Raw genomic sequence first — 15,709 nt, 5'->3', positions numbered from 1 at the left:
GTTCCCATCAAGAAGTCAATGAAGATTTCATTCTTAACCAACCTGTTATTCAAAATGAAACCTCCACCTAAAGCTTCACTAGTAGCCCATGGTGGCTGTGACGTCCGAGCTTTCTTGTAATGGGGTTAAAATCGCAAGGTTTTTTTCTGAGGGTAGAGTTAAAGGAAAGGTCATTCAAATTAAATTTATGCATGTTAGGGTTTTGCTAATTTAATGGCAATCTTAAAGAAGTTCATGAGATATGTGAATATGATTATTGAATCAATATCGCTGATATTTTATTGTAGAGGAAAACAAATACCCAACATTAAGGGTTCAACCACCACATAAATGTTGGTCAGTAAATTTCATGGCATGAATGAATGTGGTTAAGAAAACATTAAAAAAAAATCATTCTCTGGGCATCATAAACATCTACAGTAAAATACAGGTATATTTGGCTTTTTAAAGATTTTAATGGTCCACAGTTTGACAGTTTTAACAGAATTCTTCAAATAATTGAGGCACAAAAAGAAAGGCATTAAAACCATAAATACCAATACATAATTCAATCTCATCAGCTGTTGTTGACATATCTTCCAGCCTGTCATAGAGCTGCTGCTAACAAAGCAAAAACCTGCTTTATCCAGAATTTAAAGGAGTTCATTTTAACAAATTTGTAGCATCTTCCATATCACATTCTCTCAAAACTGATGTGTAACATTTTGTAATGACTGAAGCTCTTTATTTAATCAACAGGCATGTGGGAACACTGGCAAAATATATACCCTGATGTTTAGAACCCAATTATTCTGAGAAGTGGTGTATTTTGTTAAATATTTTGAATGTATTTGTAACTGTGTCATCAGTCAGTGGGATGAATACAGATATGACAAGAAACTGTCGATTGTGTGGCATATGCTTGTCTAAATCAGGAAATCCTATTGAACTTCCTGTCAACACACACACACAACGTAAACGCAGATGGTAAAAGAAGAGTGTCCTCGTTTACATGAACAAATGATTGAGATATGGACTTCTGCTGTACAAATGTAAAGGTAACACGGCAATAAATTCCTTCGATGACATGTAATATATATGTTTAGCTCTGAAATCTGTAAGTGTAAAGCTCTTGTGCTGTTTTAAGAAATACCAGAGTTTTGTTTTCTATCGACAAGACCCACAATGCAAATTAAATAAATGTGCTCCTTCTGTAGATACCTTTTCAATTTCCGTTCATCTTCTACTGGCTGTGACAAAGATTTGATGTTCACCAACTATTTCATAAAGCTGTACATTGTAATAGATTATAATGATAATTCTTATTTAAATAGTGTTTATGTTAATAATCATTTGCCAAGTAAAAGTATGTATTGCTATGAAAGTAAATAAAGTAAGGTTTTTGTGTTAACAATTTGGAACAATGTATGTATTTATGTATCAATTATGTATCTTATGTACTGTGTTGCTAATTCAGCTACAGCAGAACATGGTGAGCAGTTTCCTCTGATACTGGGAATCCCCACGAATCTACATTTGACATTTCAAAACATCATTCAGAGTGAAGGTAGGAATTTTTCTCACATTTGATAACACACAAACTTTAGCATATAAATATACAAAGTTCTATACTTAAATGATATGACATTTATACACATGTAAATGTTATAATATGTGCCATAATAGTAGTAATCTGAGTTTGTGCTGAGTTGAATGGAATTTCTTTGGCTTGTAGGTAAAGTTTTGGTGGGGAGAATTACTCGGAATCACTTGTCCTTATCTTAGTAACTGCAAGTGGTTGTGCAACAAAAACTACATGAAATTGTATCAGTTCAGCAAACCTGCCATGGTTAGATAATGATTAAATGAATCCCTTAATGAGAAGTCCACAGCTTTAGGTTTTTCTAGTTGAAATGATTCTAATGACTATAATTGACTGTTTTATTGCCAACTTCTTACAGAGAGTAATTTTGACTATTTTAGAGAGAATACATTTTTAGTATATTTAATATGAAGGCAAAGGGAAATGAGCTACAGGGGTCCAAAGGTGATTTCCCAAATGCAACTTTAACAAACTACAATACAAATATTTGTTTATTTTCCTGAAATTTTGGATTTTTAAATTAAAATTAGGCAATGGATCAAGAGGCATTACCTTAAAAATAGATATTTTTCAAGATAATCCAACAACTTAATTTGCATTTCAAACCGGTTTCCAAATCAGTTTCCTGTCTGAAAATAAGTCTGCTGATTTGGTCCTCAGAAGTAGCCATGGATCTCAGTGAGGAGGAGTTGGCCCCTCTGGTGATCAGAGACCGGGGAGGTAGCCAGAGGTCCAGTTCTAGCACCGGTCCCAGTTTACAAGTTCACCTCTACTTCTTCCCAACCACAAAGGAAGCAACAACAATACATATTTCATCTGGCCAAATCTCTGCTGAAAATGTCTGCATCCAAGCAGGCATAAAATGTGGTAAGATCAAGTTGTGAGTCTGACTAAATGCTTCTCAGGACTAATACCAAAGTTTGTGTGTAAAATAAACTGCGTTATATTACATCCTAATACATCTCAGAAGTGTGCAAAAGGCTAATTGTTGGGTAGGCCATTATAACATCAGTCAGTCATTCATGTTAAGATGATATATGTGATTTCTTTCTCCAGGAATCTTACCAGTGTACCAAAGTCTTTTTGGTTTGGCATCTGCCGATCTCTCATTTTGGTATCCTCCATCACACATGTTCAACACAGAAGAAAACTTACAAGTACACTTTAGAGTGAGGTGGGTGAAAAATAACAGAAGAATCATTTATGTAGTAGTATGGTTTAGGAATGGGATGTGACTAGCTAACCTGTAAATAATAAAAACAGCTAGACACAAATAATGAAAGATTTTAGAATACTTTTAAACAAAAGTAGAGTGACTGTCATGCTTGTAAAATCTATTTGGCAAAACTTGTTCGAACCAACAAACTACGTGAGAGAACATATAGAGGCAGCAGCTTGAAACAAAAGCAAAATAACCTTACTATTATTTCCCTGTCACCTTGCAGAGAGGTTGAACATACAAAGTCAAAATCACACATTTGACTTGCTTCTTGCACTTGCAGTCACATTACTCATTTTAATTCAGAGATAATAATAGCTTTAGCTGTGCTACTTGAAGTCATGTGAATTATCAGATTTTTTTGGAAGACCATGATTTTGTTACTTAATGATCATGTTCAAACCAGCAGAGTAGAGAAGTTAATTTAGTAGTTTATAATAATAATGGTCTTATTTGGGTTATGCAGGTTTTTCTTTGGCAACTGGTTTGGACAAGGGCCGAGAACATCGTATCGCTACAGTCTGACCCAAGACAGAATGAGTCCGGTGCTTGACTACAGTGCTATTGATTACCTTTTTGCTCAGGTAAAGTATAAAATATTTCAAAAAATGTAATCTATAGACTCACAGAGATGCATAATCAGTATTTATATCAGTATTTGTATTTTAAATATACCAACAATATTCTCGTAGTATTATGTAATTCTTTCATTATTTGAAATGTATCCATAAGGTGGTTCAAGACATCTCCTAAAAGAATGATCATGTTAATTAAGTACCAAAAGGTCTGAAATGTAAATTATGTTTTGACTCATCCCACCCACATAGTTATCCTTACCAGTAAACATTCTCAATGTTTTCTAATAGTTATCCAAAATGCTGTGTGTTTCTTGTTTTGAATATGGTGTCAGACAGTTAAAAGCCAGAAATAGTCACATACATTGTCAATATATTAAAGACTGTTCATCAATGACCTCTTTTGGTTCATAGTTGCGAAGCGACTTTATTGCCAGTGAAGCAGGAGTGTCTCCACCTTTGAGCGCCCAAGAGGAGTGCCTCGGCCTTGCAGTGCTGGACTTGTGGAGAATGGCTAAAGAGCGCCATCAGAGTGTAAGAGAGCTCTGCAAGACTGTCAGGTATTTACATTTGGATAAGGTTTCATTTTGCCCAAACTGTACCTCAGCAGTTAAAATTTAAAGAACCTAGAACTTTGTAGAATTAGGTTTTCTCTTTCATAACTAGAATGACATTCTTAACTCAATTTCAAATTATTTATTATATTTGCTGTAGTTTGTAGTCATTACAATACATTTTATACTCTTCCTCTTTCAGCTACAAATCGTGCCTTCCTAAGTCACATCGCCATGAAATCCAGAAACGAAACCGCCTGGATCGTTATCGCATACGAAACACCCTCAAGCGTTTCTTAAAGAAGCTTGGCAACTGCTCAGTAGATGAGTACAGCTTGAAGCTCAAATACCTGATTGAACTGGCTGGCATTGAACCTTCACTAGGAACCGAAACATTCCAAGTGAATTCTTCTTCCTCCCATTTGAAGGCAACTTTCTCCCTTGTGCGGGTCACTGGGGAAACTGGAATTCAAACAAGTGAAAGTTGTCATCCTGATGGTGCTGAGGTGAGAACAAGCTTAACTAACATTTGTGTGACAGTGAGGCATAGTGGTTAGTTCTTTCATTCCACCAGATGAGAGGCCCTGCTACTTTCAGCAACAATCTGCCTGGCCATGCTTCTTTCTGCTGCTGGAAAGTACTGTCTACCAAACCAAAGGTTTCTCCCATCCTACCAGATCTTTCAGTAAGAATCCAGTAGCCCCAACTCACTAATGACACAGGCCTGCAGTATTGTCCTTGTCAGCTGCATTGCTTTGTTTTGTGATAAGGTCTTGATTAGTTAGATCTAGGTCACTTTGTCAAAACTCGTTGAGCCTTCCATTTTTTACTTAGCTCCATATTCAAAATATATATTACATGCTCCAGTGGTCATAATCCACACCCCGGAGTTTAAAGATTTTCTTGAATCTCTTCTTTTACTTCTTCTTCTTCTTCTTCTTCTTCTTCTTCTTTGTAGTGGCAGACCTTCTGTGATTTTAAAGAAATCATCGACATCAGTATAAAAAGGTTAAGCCATGAGCAGGTTCTTCAAGACAGCAGGATGGTAACCATAACCCGCAAAGATGACATTTGCTTGGTAAGGGACATATATCCTACAATCAACATTTGCCAAATCAATATTTTTACATTTATTGACAATGTATTTATTTCAGATTGTACTGATTGATGCACCATATGCATCTTTATTTATCCTTGATTTGCACTACAGGAAGCCAAGTTTCAGAGTCTCAAGGAAGCACTTTCATTTGTGTCACTTGTTGACGGCTACTTCAGACTGACAACAGACTCTAGCCACTACTTCATTCAAGACATTGCTCCTCCAAGTCTTCTGGAGGGGTTAAAAAACCATTGTCACGGCCCAATCATGTGAGACATTTATATAAATACTGCATTTAATACCACCATTCACATGCACCTGTTTTAGATATTTCCTTCATATCTTGTTTTATCAGATCAGAGTTTGCAGTGAACAAGCTGAAAAAGTCAGGATTTAAAGGTGGTACGTTCCTTCTGCGACAAAGTCCCAAGAACTATGACAACTTCTTCCTCACTGTTTGTGTTCAGGTAAAAGTTCTTGTTGAAGAAACATAGTAGACATAGAAAAAGACGAATTTAGAATTTACTCTGCAATCATTAAGATTTAACTATGTGCAGATGAGATTGTACTGTATCTGAACAGAACTTGTGAGATAAGTGTCTGCATACTCAAATGTGTACAAAAGTCATTCCCATGTCACTCACATTTATGCACTCACAACCTCTGAACAGAAGCTATTTTCTGAATCTACTTTTTAAAGATAAACTCAAGATTTTTATTACAGCTTCTTCAGTGAGGTTTTCATGCACAATTTATATTTCTGCAGACTCCACTTGGACTTGATTATAAAGACTGTCTCATTATCAAGAATGAGCAGTACAGTCTTCCTGGTGTCCAGAAATTATTTTCCAGTTTGAAAGCACTCACCAGCCATTACCAACACAACAAGCTGCTACTGGCTGAAGTACCTGTCATGTTGGACCGCTGCTGTCCACCCCGACCCAAAGGTATATATGCTGAAGTAATATTATTTTTCTGAAAAGCATCCAAGACACAGTAAGACTCTTTACTAGGATACATGAACTCACTGTCTCTCACTAATAATAATGTATCAATAATGTATGTATAATACCTCAATTTCTAGCTTGAACTGAGATATGTGCCTTCATATTTGCAACTTTCATAGATATAATGACAATAAGCATGTTTTTTGCTGTTCCTACAGAGCTCACAAATATGATCATCATACGCAACAGCAGCTCTGTAGAAGCTCAAGGGTCCCCAACACCTGAAAGGAACAAATTCAGTCACATCCAGTTCCACATGATCAGATATGGAGACCTGGAATGGGTGAGTGTGTAGTCATAATACCAACTGTACCAGGACAGTTACTATAGTACCACTAATATCAATACTATAGTATTGATATAAGTGGTCTTATTCTACCTTTTTGGTAATTAATTATTTTACTACTCCCTTTCCAGTTCTTCTACTGCTGTATTACCACTGTTGCTCTAGCCAATCCAACCATCATTATAACTACTATTGTGCAAGAAATGCTGCGATACTGCAGTAAAACTAATATGAAAGGTACTTAAAATGTTATTTATGGATGGATAAAACTTTAACGTAGCTTCTGTTTGTATTTTTCCTGTAAGGGTGAAAGCCTCGGAAAGGGATCCTTTACTCTAATTTTCAAAGGCTACAAAAAAGACATCCATGATGGGGAGAAACATGTCACAGAAGTGTTCCTGAAAGAGCTTGATGTTGTTCACAAAAACTGCTGGGAGGTGGGTTTATTCAGATTTGTGGATGGTTCATCCAGATTCCGCAGTCATTTTTACATTGTTTTCCAATATACTTGTGTTGTTTTCTTGTCTTTTCCTTATCTCAGTCATTTTTTGAAGCTGCCAGCTTGATGAGTCAGATTTCACACAAACACCTACTCCATGTATATGGCGTCAGTGTTCATGGTGTAAAAAGTAAGTTAAAGCCAAACTGTCTCGTGATTGTAAGCACTGTTTCTGGAAATCATAGACCTCAGTCTGTTGCAACCACTGAAGTTTAACTCTATGCAGATGAGACTGTACTTGTTTTTCTAAACATTGATTTTTGTTTTCTTATCAGCTTCATAAGGCTAATATGCTTTATGTTTTTTAGATGTGTTAATGTCCTGTTAATGATGTCTTTTGTGTAAATGTAAATATTTGTGATTATTCTGGGATTATTTTTTACAAGGGGAAATTGAAATCAGATTGCATTTTGTTAACTTTGGCTCAATGAAAAAGCATTTACAGCCGGGGGAGTGGCCTCAATCCCAGATGTTTTCTTAAAAGCCCCTTATCTTTCAGGCTTATATTACTTCAATCTTGTGTCATTTCCACTCAATCTCTCTGACTTGACCAGGGAGTCAATTGAGCAAAAGTTCTATCACTGGGGAAATATCACTATCTATTACAATATTATGACACAGATTTACATTTAGCAAATTCATTAACAATCATTCGGTGAACTCCAGCATAGGTTAAAAAAAATGTGTTTCACAATTCAGGATGATGACAGTTGGACAATGATGAGAAACAAATTAGGTTATGTAAGCTCTACAGGATTTTCTCTTTCTTGGATAACTATCAAGTAATGTACAGATTTTTCAGAATTCTATTATCTCAGCTGGCTTGAAAAATAGTGCATTCACCTGCCATAAATGGGAAAGAAAACTCCCCAGAGGAACATGCCCCCCTAGGTTCTTTTCAAACTCTGTTCCTGTAAAATTCTGTGTATCTCCAAACAACAAAAAACAAAATTAATTGAATGAAGGAATTAATGAATCTGTGAATTAATGAATGGAAACATCGAATCATTCTCTTCATATTGTGCAAAATAACTATTCACATTAAATCCTCATGTGACCCGACTCAGTCCCTTGTCTGTGGGTGAGTATTTCTGACTCTGTGTTTGGTTTGAAGTTCAGCTGTAGAAACAAACCTTGCTGTGCCTTACAGACATCATGGTGCAGGAGTTTGTCGAGTATGGTGCCCTTGACCTTTACTTGAAGAGAGGGAAATCTGTGTCAGTGAGCTGGAAACTTGACGTAGCCAAACAGCTTGCGTCTGTCCTAAACTTTCTGGTAAGATAAACTTTCTGAAAGAGAGCATTACCAGATCTTACAAAATAATGACAAAAACACAATCAACAGCAAGACTGCCTAGTTAAACGTCATTCACTTTAAATATCAAATGTATGTTTCCTCTGTGTGTGTGTGTGTGTGTGTGTGTGTGTGTGCGCGTGCCTGATATAAAACATAAAACAAAAAAATGTCAATTAGATTGCAATTTTTATGTCGAATAAAAGTGGTTGTTGGATTGTAGAAGTCCTTGATAAAAAAATACATATTAATTTATGCTGTCTACTCAGTTTGGGTCTGGAAAAAAGCACATTATGAGTCAACATTGATGTGTAACTGTTTTGTAGGAAGAGAAGAACATCGTTCATGGAAATATCTGCGCTAAAAATCTGCTGCTGGCCAGAGAAGGTGACCCGTCGCAGGGCAGCTCTCCTTTCATCAAGCTGAGTGACCCGGGCATCTGTGTGGCCATTCTGGGCAAGAATGGTAAATTAAGGAGGTGTTTCTAATCCCCCATGTCTATCATCATCAGGTCCATTTATTGTAATGTGTATAATATTCAGGAGAGAAAAGGAAAGATATTTAATGAATGATGTTGCACTGTGGCTATAGATTAATTCAGTAGAGTCTCAGATGAGAGTGAATAGACTGAAATAATATAAAGAGATGAATAGATAACCAAGTGTAGTAAATTAAGTTGCCTACTGTTTACCACATACATATACAGTATATTGATTTAGAATAAGACTTTACAACTTAAAATGAATGCATTTCGAAACATGATACCTAGGGCCTGTCCACACGAATACGCAGCCTCACCCAATACGATATCGCTTCGAAAAAAATCTCCGTAAACACGGCGTCGTTTCCAGAAATATCTGCGTCCACACAGATTCACTGAAACGACCCAAAACGCTATAGTACATATGCATATGTTGTTGTTGTTATGACCCGTCTAGCGGTGGTGGGTGAGGTTAAAGGCTAGAGAGGCGGGGCCAATACGTCATCGTTTTGGAAAAAATTCATTTTCGCCGTCCAGACGACTCCGGGCAATCCGGCGTTTTCGGATTTTCCCGCTCTGGGACCCGTTTTAAAAAAATGAAATTTTCACACCCCGAAAACGCCGTATCCGTCTGGACGCGAGGCCGATACGATAAAGTATTTATCCGGATTCGAGAAAAACGTATTTGTGAGGACAGGCCCCTAGTCTTTGCACATTAGGTGTGAATATGGATGTCTGTGTGTTGCTTTAGTGATCCTGGACAGGATCCCCTGGGTGGCCCCTGAGGTGCTGGAGGCTCCAGAAAACCTGACGCTGGAGTGTGATAAGTGGAGCTTTGGTGCTACTGTGTGGGAGATCTTCAACAGTGGGATCAATCTGCTGCAAGGCTGGGATTTAGACCAGGTACTCCCACTTCTTCTCCGATAAGTTAAAGCAAAGGAAAATGCATTGCAGGTGTTAGGTGCTCATGGGATCGAACCTGTGGAAAAGAAATCAAACACGGTGTTGCTAGCTATAAAAATGTATAATCAATATGCAGTTAAGATGCATGAACAGATATTAGTTTTCAGGTTTCCTGTTATCTAAAATGCATACTGTTGTTGTAAAATGTAAAATGATCTCACCAAAAGATACAAATAAAACTAAGATTACTATAAACAGGAGAAGGCACGCAAACAACATTTTACATGAATGACAATGTGCAGGAAAATAAAATCAAGATTATAGTAAAGCCTTGATACGGTGAATGACGTGAGCTTTTGATGTGCTTTCTGTAGAAGCGGAAGTTTTATGAGAGCGCCCAGCAGCTGCCTCCGTCCCCGTGGACGGAGCTCGCTGATCTGATCAGTCAGTGTATGGACTACCAGGCAGCCTTCAGACCTTCCTGTCGCAGTATTATCCGTCAGCTCAACAGTCTGATCACTTCAGGTAATCATATTTGTCACTACTCACTACTGCTTTGTAGTATGTTATCACCACTTCATAAACCTTATTGTAAGTTGCATGATTACTAACATTTATAAAGAGTTTCATAAAGCCATATAACTGCATTATAATGTCTTATAAATGTGCCTATAATAAATTATAGATGTGACCTTCATAGAAAGTGATACTTTTGTTTAGGATTTCAATGTCAAAGTGGTTTGCTCTAAAATTGACTGCCCACAATTTGCACAAACTAATTTGGCCCTCTGTTTTTTGTTTGAGTCTTTCTAAAAATGAGGAGCATTTTTGGAATCAGGCTATTCAATTACATCAGAAAACAAAAGCTATTACTGATAAGTTTTCTTGTTTCATGGCAGACTATGTGATACTACATGCCACTGACCCCGTCACACAGAGCCCTGTGCTGAGAGCCCTCAGCCCCGCTCAACCAGACCAGGCATTGTTTGAGGAGAGACACCTACGCTACATCTCCCTACTGGGAAAAGTAAGTCTGCACTAAACACTCAACAGACAACATGTACATAATGCTGCCCCCCTTGGGCCACTCGGTGCACTTTAATGAAGAGTGTTGCCTGAGATACAGTGCTAGGTTGTTGTTTGTATGCCCATGATGTATAGAAAATTGTAATTATTATATAATTACTCTTTTAAAAAAGCCACCATGTAGCACTGACTCACATCAACTATCATTAAGAGTTCATTAGCGGTGTCCAAGACATTGTGTTTATGGAAAAACAGAGAAGATTAATATTGTGTAGCAAAAACAGCACAGCATATTAACTAAAGCTACTGTCTGTGCCTTATATGATATATCTTATTTTATGATACGCTGTCTCTTTGCACAACAAACCTGCTTTTTACCTTCTAAATGGCTCACATAATCTAGTGTTCCCTGCAATGACAATGATGGTATGGTGAAGTATATTTTTCATTTTTGGGTGTGCTGACAACTAAGTGACTCAAAACCAATGTTGGGCAATAACTCATTACTAGTCATAATAATACATTAACAGTACTTTCCCCAGTAACTAGTGGTGTCACTAATTACTAATACATTTCAGTAATAATATTACAGTTACGCTCCCCCAAAAATAATTAGTTACAACATTACTTTTGTTATCGCGCCCCTACTGATTTGAAATTCAACAATCCAATCACATCCCTGGATTCATTTTTGGAATCATGGAGGAAACTAGTTTGGAAAAATGGGAACACTTGTATTCAGTGGCTGGAAATATTCCCTGGGGCACAATTACCAATTTTGTGGATAGCCGCAGGTAAGGTAATCTAACTACTTACCGTAGGCAGTGAGTAAAGTAAAGTAATGATATTACTTTTGAAAACAGTAATGAGTAATAAATAAAATATCTTTTGAGTAACTATCTTGAGTAAATATTGAGTCACACTGCTCAACACCTTTCCAGGGAAACTTTGGCAGCGTTGAACTTTGTCGTTATGACCCGCTGGGTGATAACACAGGTGAGCTGGTCGCTGTGAAGAAGCTGCAGCCCAACAAGCAGTCAACCCTGGATGACTTCAAGAAGGAGGTCAAAACCCTCAGTGTTCTTCACTGCGACTACATCGTCAAATACAGAGGAGTCTGCTATAGCATGGGTAATAAAAACACTCACTGCAAACATAGCAGTAAAAGAAAATTAGACCTATATTATATTCCTCATGCAGGTTTGTGTACAGGCTGGGTGTTAAAATACTTTGAGCCATATGTTATAAATATATATATACACTGTAAAATCTCACACCCCATTTTAATTAATACACTCAACTTTTATGTTGAACTCCATGCCATTAGATAAGTTTGTCAGTTTCATGTCAGGTGAATTTTAGGGTTATTAGATTCAGAACCACTTCAGAATTTGAGATCAGTTTTGTAACTGAAAAGATGAAATGACAAAATGGCTTGTTATGGCTTTTTAGATGGCTGTCTCTCTTATGACAGCGTGTATGAAGGATTAGACTTAAAACTGCTTTACCAGTGAAACATTAACATAACTGAACTCAAGCCAAAGTATTTTTAAATTAAGCTGACTTGACTTTACATGAAGAACAAATTGAACAAACTCTTCCGCACTCATTTAACTTATAATTCTAAGGCAGCCGTGTATCTTTATGTTTCATATTTATGTTTCGTTTATGATCCCCTGCGTGATCCTGGATTACATTTAAAATCCCAGTCTTTAGCTGACAGTGTTGTCCAGAGTGACTTACAACTTCAAGTAACTTCAAGAAACGTGAGACAATTGGTCTTTCCTCTGCAGACTGATTTTGATTTAATGTTTGCCTGTTCACAGGTCGCCTCAGTATGAGTTTGGTGATGGAGTACCTTCCCCACGGCAGCCTTATTGGCTACTTGGAGAATAACCGACATAAAGTCAACACCAGGCGGCTTCTGCTTTTCGCTTCTCAGATCTGTAAGGTAAGAGTCAATTATATGAACTCTGAAATTTTAACTTTTACATCGCCCTCTCCAGCGTAAGCATTTAGATCTTATCTTGGCTCCATGACTTCATCAACTTTATTTTCACTATCTGTAAGGAAGTACCACAGGTTGATTGTTATTTAATTGTCTTCTGTTTGGCCATTTGTAATTTTTTCAGGGGATGGAATACCTGCAGACCCTGCGTTATGTGCACAGAGACCTCGCAGCCAGAAATATCCTTGTGGCCAGTGAGTCGCTGGTGAAGATCGCTGATTTTGGGCTGACCAAGATTATTCCTTTTGACAAGGAGTACTACCGGGTCACGCAGCCTGGAGAGAGTCCCATTTTCTGGTAGCTTATCTCATGTTTGAAAACTGAAATACTCTTTAATCCAAAGAGTTTTTCTGAAGTAGCCACTGAATTAAGATTATTTTGTGTTCACTTCCTGGAGATCTACCTAACCATACACTGCTCATCTAATGCAGGTATGCTCCAGAGTCCATCAGTGAGTCCAGATTCTCCCCCAAGTCAGACGTCTGGAGTTTCGGAGTCGTTCTTCATGAGCTTTTCTCCTACTGCAACATGAACTCCAACCCAAAAAGAGTAAGAAGGCGCCTAAGAATACATTCATTAATATACAATGATTTAAAATAATCAAGAATTGTTTAATCAGAATGCAACACCATTGTGGTTCCCCCCTCTCCCTTCTCTCCTCTTTCATTAATGTCACTGTTTTAGCTGTGCATGCAGGAGATTGGACACAGTGTGCAGGGTCCATCCATTTCAATGCATTTGGCAAATATTCTAAAGACTAACTGGAGGTTGCCGCCTCCTCCAAGCTGCCCACTGAAGGTAGGTTCTCTCTATGTGGGTCAGGTACTATATGTTGCGATGCTATTATAATTTCACTGTGAATCATTGTCCCCGTCTGTAAGATGCTTGTTGCCTCTGTGTTACATCAGTCCCTCTTTTGCAATACTGATTTTCTTTGTCTGTTTATTTTACAATCTTCAGTTAAATCTGGAAGAGGTGATGATATACGTATATTGTAAACACCTTATTTGATTCTTCACTTCAACTTGCCAAACCAGTCACACTATACAATGCAAATATCAATAGTTCTTTGCTGTGTCTCTCCCAGCAAAACAGCTTATTACATTTCTCTCATTTTAACACTAGGTGTACGGTTTGATGAAGGAGTGCTGGGCGTATGACTTCGAGGAGCGGCCATGTTTCTCCAGCCTGGCAAACGAAATTGAAACCATCATGCAGGACGAGAGAGAAAACCCTAAAGGCTGATTAGGAGCCTTGTTGCACCTCACTGTTGAACTCATACTGGAGAGCAACAGTATGGAATGGTACAATTTCATTGTCATTTCATTATCATCACAAGTCTCGTCTAGGCAACACCTTAAGCACTCAGGTAAAGCTCTCTTTCCCACTCCTGTAATGTACAAAGACGCATTAACATGTGAGCAGAGGGGAGAGCTTCATTAACTCCCAGCTGCTGCATAGGCTAAACATTGTGTTGTGTAGTATTGCTTTAGGTAAGAGAGTGTTTGTTTGTTAGTTAGCTTTTAATCTATCTATCTTTAAGTATTTTGTAAACCAGTGCGATTTTCAAAGTAGAAGATGTTGTGGAAACACCTGTTTGGACACAAAAGACAGCAACATTTAATAATATTTTTTTTGTATTTTGAAGTACAGTACTTGTATTTTACAAGTACAGATTTTGTGGCAACTGCTTTTGTAAATATTTGGACAATATTTGTCCTTGGAGACTGAAGATGTTGGAGTCAACAAAGTCTAACAGCAGCAAGACAGCACTTCCTGCTCTGACTATATAGTTAAAATGCTATGGTAAAGGTTTCAGGTAAATTAGATTAAAGTTACTTTATCTATCTGGAGACTACTGGATCACCACAAAGCCATTTGATAAACTAAAAAAAAATAGTAAAAACAAAATTATTGTTGTTCATCTGTGATAAAGTTTCAACATTATCAGTAGTAACAATTCTCCCAGACACTATCTTTGTGTCGCAGGTGATATTTTTAGACATTGAGCGCTGCCTGTGTTTGCTTGTATGTAAAAATTGAATTTGTCTTTCCTAAAATAGAAAGAATTTAGAAATGTGTGGTTCACTGCCATTTTACACTTGTTTTAAATGTTGTCATTTAGTTCTGTTGTTTGTCCACAAGAGGGCTCCCCATTTCCATGTTCCCTTTAGAAACTGCAATTACATGGTACACACAATCTCACAAGTATGAAATCCGATGAGATAAAATATTCAACAACCAACTACTGTAATATCCATTTCTTACAGGTTTAGTATCATTACATAAAAAATGTTCCCTGAGTTTGTTTGCACTTGTGGAAGGTTGTCTAATTTCTAATATTTGCTCAAGGTGCAGTAATATGCAGAGAAACATAGTAAGAGGTGTGGGTTACTTGTCCTGTTGACTGTCTGTTGCACAAACAACCTTGTTGAACTTTCACCTCAATGTATGTTTTCAGTCATTTACTACTGCAGTTTTGCAACGTTTTGGCTACAAGAGGGCACCACAGTTCTTTTACACAAACTTTATCCCTACCATCCTGCTTTAAATACAGTGCTTTAATTTAAGTAAATACAAGAGATACAGTATAATCTCTATCATATCTAACAATATACTACTGGAAGAATGCTGGATAGTGCTGTGCTTCCGGACAGAGAACAGCCAAGAACCCACAAGCCTGACGTGTTAGCAATCAGGTAAATTGGCAGGACTCAAAACACCAATCAATCAGTTAAAAGGCAAAATTATAACCGGCAGGGATCAATCAGAGAATCAGAGAGTCCAGGGAATCAGACAGATGTTTTCCCAACCTACACTTATAATGTTTCAATGACGTATTCAATATTAAGTACAATAATTTGTGTGTTGTTAGTTAAAACCGATTGTGTTTGTTCATCGTGTAGCTTACATGAAGATAAGACAAATGTATGAATAAATCAAATAAAGTAATTCTGTTTCTTTTCTTTTTCTTGACACTGTACATGCCATCTAATCTAATGTAATGGTTCAGAGCACAGTAATTGGGGAGCAAGAAACATTTGGTTAACCATTAAGCAGCTCTTTACGTTATAGTTTATGGCAACTTGGTGATAGCTGCATTCAGGTTTGCTAGGCAGCTGACACTTTGAGACTTTGTCTCTCTTTAGTCTTCTGGCTGATAATTGACTTGTTACT

General features: G+C 37.3%; 1 protein-coding gene across 1 annotated transcript; it reads left to right on the top strand.

Moving 5' to 3' along the window:
• Window positions 1–918: 918 nt before the first annotated feature.
• Window positions 919–15,484, top strand: jak3 (Janus kinase 3 (a protein tyrosine kinase, leukocyte)). Its single transcript, XM_051376944.1, has 25 exons — window positions 919–1,037; window positions 1,457–1,546; window positions 2,243–2,449; window positions 2,639–2,756; window positions 3,268–3,385; window positions 3,791–3,936; window positions 4,133–4,436; window positions 4,889–5,008; window positions 5,141–5,298; window positions 5,385–5,496; window positions 5,796–5,976; window positions 6,195–6,319; window positions 6,628–6,759; window positions 6,864–6,951; window positions 7,972–8,096; window positions 8,441–8,579; window positions 9,347–9,498; window positions 9,873–10,023; window positions 10,398–10,525; window positions 11,466–11,655; window positions 12,351–12,475; window positions 12,657–12,829; window positions 12,964–13,081; window positions 13,217–13,330; window positions 13,658–15,484. The coding sequence occupies exons 3-25, from the start codon at window positions 2,251–2,253 to the stop codon at window positions 13,775–13,777; spliced, it is 3,336 nt and encodes a 1,111-aa protein (XP_051232904.1). The 5' UTR covers window positions 919–1,037; window positions 1,457–1,546; window positions 2,243–2,250; the 3' UTR covers window positions 13,778–15,484.
• Window positions 15,485–15,709: the final 225 nt, after the last annotated feature.

The sequence above is a fragment of the Dicentrarchus labrax genome, unplaced genomic scaffold (genome assembly GCF_905237075.1).
Source record: "Dicentrarchus labrax unplaced genomic scaffold, dlabrax2021, whole genome shotgun sequence".
NCBI lineage: Eukaryota > Metazoa > Chordata > Actinopteri > Moronidae > Dicentrarchus > Dicentrarchus labrax.
Note: the sequence above shows the minus strand (reverse complement) of the source record. Positions and strands in the feature narration are given on the sequence as shown.